Raw genomic sequence first — 4,356 nt, forward strand, 5'->3', positions numbered from 1 at the left:
AATGCAATCCCTACCAAAATACAACATTTTTCAAAGAACTAGAACAAACAATTCCAAAATTTATATGGAACCACAGAAAACCTCAAATAGCCAAAACCATCTTGAAAAAGGAAAACAAATCTGGTGGTATCACAATTCCAGATTTCAAGTTATACTACAAAGCTATAGTAATCAACCGTATGGTACTGAACAAAACAAGGCACACAGCTTAACAGAATAGAAAACCCACAAATAAACCTATGTTTATATGGTCAATCTTTGACCAGGGAGAAAAGAAAACGCAATGGGAAAAAGCCTCTTCAACAAACAGTGCTGGGAGAACTGAACAGCTACATGCAAAGGAATGAAACTGGACCCCAAAGATAAATTCAAAATGTTTCAAGGACCTAAATGTGAGACCTAAAACTATAAAAAACCTAGAGGAGAGCACAGGCAGTAATTTCTTCAATATCAGCTACAACAACATCTTTCTAGATGTATCTTTCTGAGGCAAGGGAAATAAAAGCAAAAATAAACCATTGGGACTCTATCAAAATAAAAAGTTTATGCAGAGCAAAGAAAACAATCAAGAAAACTAAAAGACAACCTACTTAATGGGAGATAAGATTTGCAAATGACATCTTTGATAAAGGGTTAGTATCCAAAATATATAAAGAACTGATACAACTCAACATCCCAAAACAAATAATCCAATTACAAAATGGGCCAAAGACATGAACAGACATTCCTTCAAAGAAGAAACACAGATGGCCAACAAACACATGAAAAGATGCTCAACATCACTGATTATCAGGGAAATGCAAATCAAACTACATAAAGATAACACTTCACACATTTTAGAATGGCTAAAATAAAAAACATGAGAAATAACAAGTGTTGCAGAAGATGTGGACAAATGGGAACTTTCATGCACTGTTGGTGGGAATGCAAACTGGTACAGCCACTCTGGAAAACAGTATGGAGCTTCCCCAAAAAGTTAAAAATAGAACTATCCTATGATCCAATAATTGCACTACTGGGTATTTACCCACCCAAAATATTAAAACACTAATTCAAAAGGATACATGCACCCCTATTTATTACAGCATTATTTATAATGGCCAAACTATGGAAGCAGCCAAGTGTCCCTCAATTGATGAACAGATAAAGGTGATATGGTAATATATACATAATGGAATATTATTCGACCAAAAATAGAATGAGATTGTGCCAGCTGCAACATGAATGAAGCCAGAGAATACAATCCCAAGCAAAATAAGTCAGAGAAAGACAAAGATCAAATGATTTCACTCATATGTGGAACTTAAGAAACAAACAACCAAAACAAAAGAGAGAGACAAACCAAGAAACCTACTCCGAACTACAGAGAACACACTGATGGTTACCAGAGAGGAGGTGGGGGGGGGGGGGGGGGAATGGGTGATGATGGTGAATTAGGTGATATGGATTAAGGTACACCTGTCATGAGGAGCACTGAGTAAGGTAGAGAATTGTTGAACCACTATATTGTGTACCTGAAATGAATATAACATAGTATGTTAACTATACTAGAGGTAAAATTTCAAAAATTCCCTTCCCTATCGTCGCCCTCTTCACCTTGGATCATGTTCAAGAAATCTGATGAAAAAGAAAATGCGTCCCACAGCATCCAGTTGAAAACCTCAGTTATAAAGGGTATTAAGAATCAATTGATAGAACAATTTCCAGGGATTCAACCGTGGCTTAATCAAATCATGCCTAAGAAAGATCCTGTCAAAATAGTGCGATGCCGTGAACATAGAGAAATCCTTACAGTAAAAGGAGAATTACTATTTTTTAGAGAAAGAGATGGGCCTTTTTATTCAGCCCTAAGGTTACTTCACAAATATCCTTTTATCCTGCCACACCAGCAAGTTGATAAAGGAGCCATCAAATTTGTACTCAGTGGAGCAACTACCGTGTGTCCAGGCTTAACGTCTCCTGGAGCTAAACTTCACCCTGTTGTAGTAGGGTCAATTGTTGCAATCATGGCAGAAGGAAAACAGCATGCTCTGTGTGCTGGAGTCATGAAGGTGTCTGCAGAAGATACTGAGAAAGTCAAAAGAGGAACTGGCATTGAAAACATCCATTATTTAAATGATGGGCTGTGGCCTATGAAGACATCAGCAAGCCTCGGAAGGAATGCTCTGGGCTAAATATGAATATCGTGCTGTATCTGTGTCTGTGTGTGACGGCACGAAGACAATATCTCTGTGGTTATGCTGAATAAATTCAACAGATGCTAAAATCCAAAAATAAATAAAATTTCCAAAATTAATCTAAAAGTCTATATACTTCATAAGGCGATCGCTGCCATAGTGATTCCTCCGATGGACCTGGGCAAAGTAAACTGAAAATGCTAGATGTCATTAAGAACATTTGGGATTCTGGGGAAGAGGTCAAAATACCAACATTAACAAGAGTTTGGAGGAAGTGATACCAGCCTTCAGAGGTGTCTTGAAAGGGGTTCAAGACTTCAGCGGATCCAGTAACTGCCGACGTGGTGGCAAGAGCAAAAGAGATGAGTGTTAGAAATGGAGCCTGAAGATGGGGCTGCATTGAGGCAACCTCGTGACGAAAAGAACAAAAGAAAGTTGCTTCTTATGGATGAGCAAAGAAAACAGTTTCTTAAATGGAACCTACTGCTAGTGCAGATGCCGTGAATATTGTTGAAACGACAACGAAGGCTTTAGAATATTACATAAACTGAGTTGATAAAGTTGTAGCAGGGTTTGAGAGGACTGATGCCAACTCTGGAAGAAATCCTATAGAAATCCTAGAATCAAACAGCATTACCTGCTATAGAGAAATCATTTATGAAAGGAAGAGTCCATGGATGCAGTTAACTTCTTTGTCTTATTTTGAGAAATTGCCAGTCACCCCCACCTCCGGCGACCACCACCCTGATCAGCTATCAGTATCAATACCCTCCTGCCAGCAAAAAGATTATATGATTCGCTGAAGGCTCAGGTGATGATTAGCACGTTTTTAGCAATAAAGTATTTTTAATTAAGGTATGTGCATTGTGTTTTAAACATAATCCTATCACACATTTAATAGACTACAGTATAGTGTGTGCATATGATTTTTATGTGCACTGGGAAGCCAAAAAATTCACTTGACTCACTTTATTGCGATACTCACTCTATCACAGCCGTCTGGCACTGAACCTACCCGCAAGATATGCCTATATTTTTAAGTAGAGCACATCACACATGAACATTTCAGGGTTAAACAAATTATAGTGAATTATATATTAGATCACTAGAAATATTGTGTCTCCAGTTCCACCACTTCAGAATTTCTTCTTTTGCTTCCATGTGGATTTTATTTTCATTTCTGGGCTTCAGAGATTTAGAAATTGCTCAAACTGTATCGGAGAATATGCAGGCTGTGCTGGAGTCCAGTCCCAATACCAACATTCCCTGGACTTGTGACTGGGGCATGTAACTTAACCACACTGAGGCGCTAGTCCCAGATTCACGATGTGTCCTGTGGAAGCCTACATCACAGGGTTGCTGTGATGAATAAATAAGACAGCATGCATGGAGCACCTAATGCAGAGCCAGGCCGACTGAAGCCACTGGTTTCTGCAAAAATCATTCTTTAGATACACCATCCCAAAGCAGCAAAGTAGGCAAGCCTTTTTCCCTGTTACCTTGTCCTTAGGGATAAACAATGTTTCTTCTTCTTTTTTTAACAGAATTTATTTATTCATGAGAGACCCAGAGAGAGGCAGACACACAGGCAGAGGGAGAAGCAGGCTCCTCATGGGGAGCCTGATATGGGACTTGATCCCAGGACCCCAGGATCACGCCCTGAGCTGAAGGCAGACGCTCAACCACTGAGCCACCCAGCTGCCCCTGTTTATGTTTCTAAATGTAAGAATAAAGTAAGTTTAAGGCAAGCATCATCCCCACAAATAGTCCATTACATATGTGCAAGTGTTAAGACTGACATAAACAAAATAATTGTTAATTCTCTAATCTGCAAGGACTTTCGTAACTTGTATAGGCCACCAGACACAAGACAGTGACCCTCACGACAGAGAAAATAGAGAGTAGGAATTCTTTATTACAGCTTTTTTTTTTTTTAAACGTATTTGGTATATTTCCAGTAAACAGTAATCAGGGTCAAATACCTTCAACTGTGAAGAAACTATATGGCTCTGGGCAAGTGCCACTTTGAATGATAGTCAACTAGGTATACAGTATGCAAGGATTAAATAAAGTATTAATTATGTTTTTTTAACCCAGTGGAGATATTATCAGGAAAAATTATGGCTGTAGCTGAAGTATGCAGTAGTATTATTTTAGAGAACATACAATATCCATTATG

At 38.6% G+C, this 4,356-nt stretch overlaps 1 protein-coding gene across 1 annotated transcript; it reads left to right on the top strand.

Moving 5' to 3' along the window:
* The first annotated feature begins 1,604 nt into the window (after positions 1 to 1,604).
* LOC112928080 (malignant T-cell-amplified sequence 1-like) lies at positions 1,605 to 2,174 on the top strand. The gene has a single exon (XM_026009641.1). The coding sequence runs from the start codon at positions 1,605 to 1,607 to the stop codon at positions 2,172 to 2,174; it is 570 nt and encodes a 189-aa protein (XP_025865426.1).
* Positions 2,175 to 4,356: the final 2,182 nt, after the last annotated feature.

Source organism: Vulpes vulpes, chromosome 6 (genome assembly GCF_048418805.1).
Source record: "Vulpes vulpes isolate BD-2025 chromosome 6, VulVul3, whole genome shotgun sequence".
In the NCBI taxonomy this organism is placed as follows: Eukaryota; Metazoa; Chordata; class Mammalia; order Carnivora; family Canidae; genus Vulpes; species Vulpes vulpes.

Excerpts from the sequence above, each read along its gene's own strand:
- LOC112928080 (XM_026009641.1), top strand. The coding sequence starts at position 1,605 with ATGTTCAAGAAATCTGATGAAAAAGAAAATGCGTCCCACAGCATCCAG.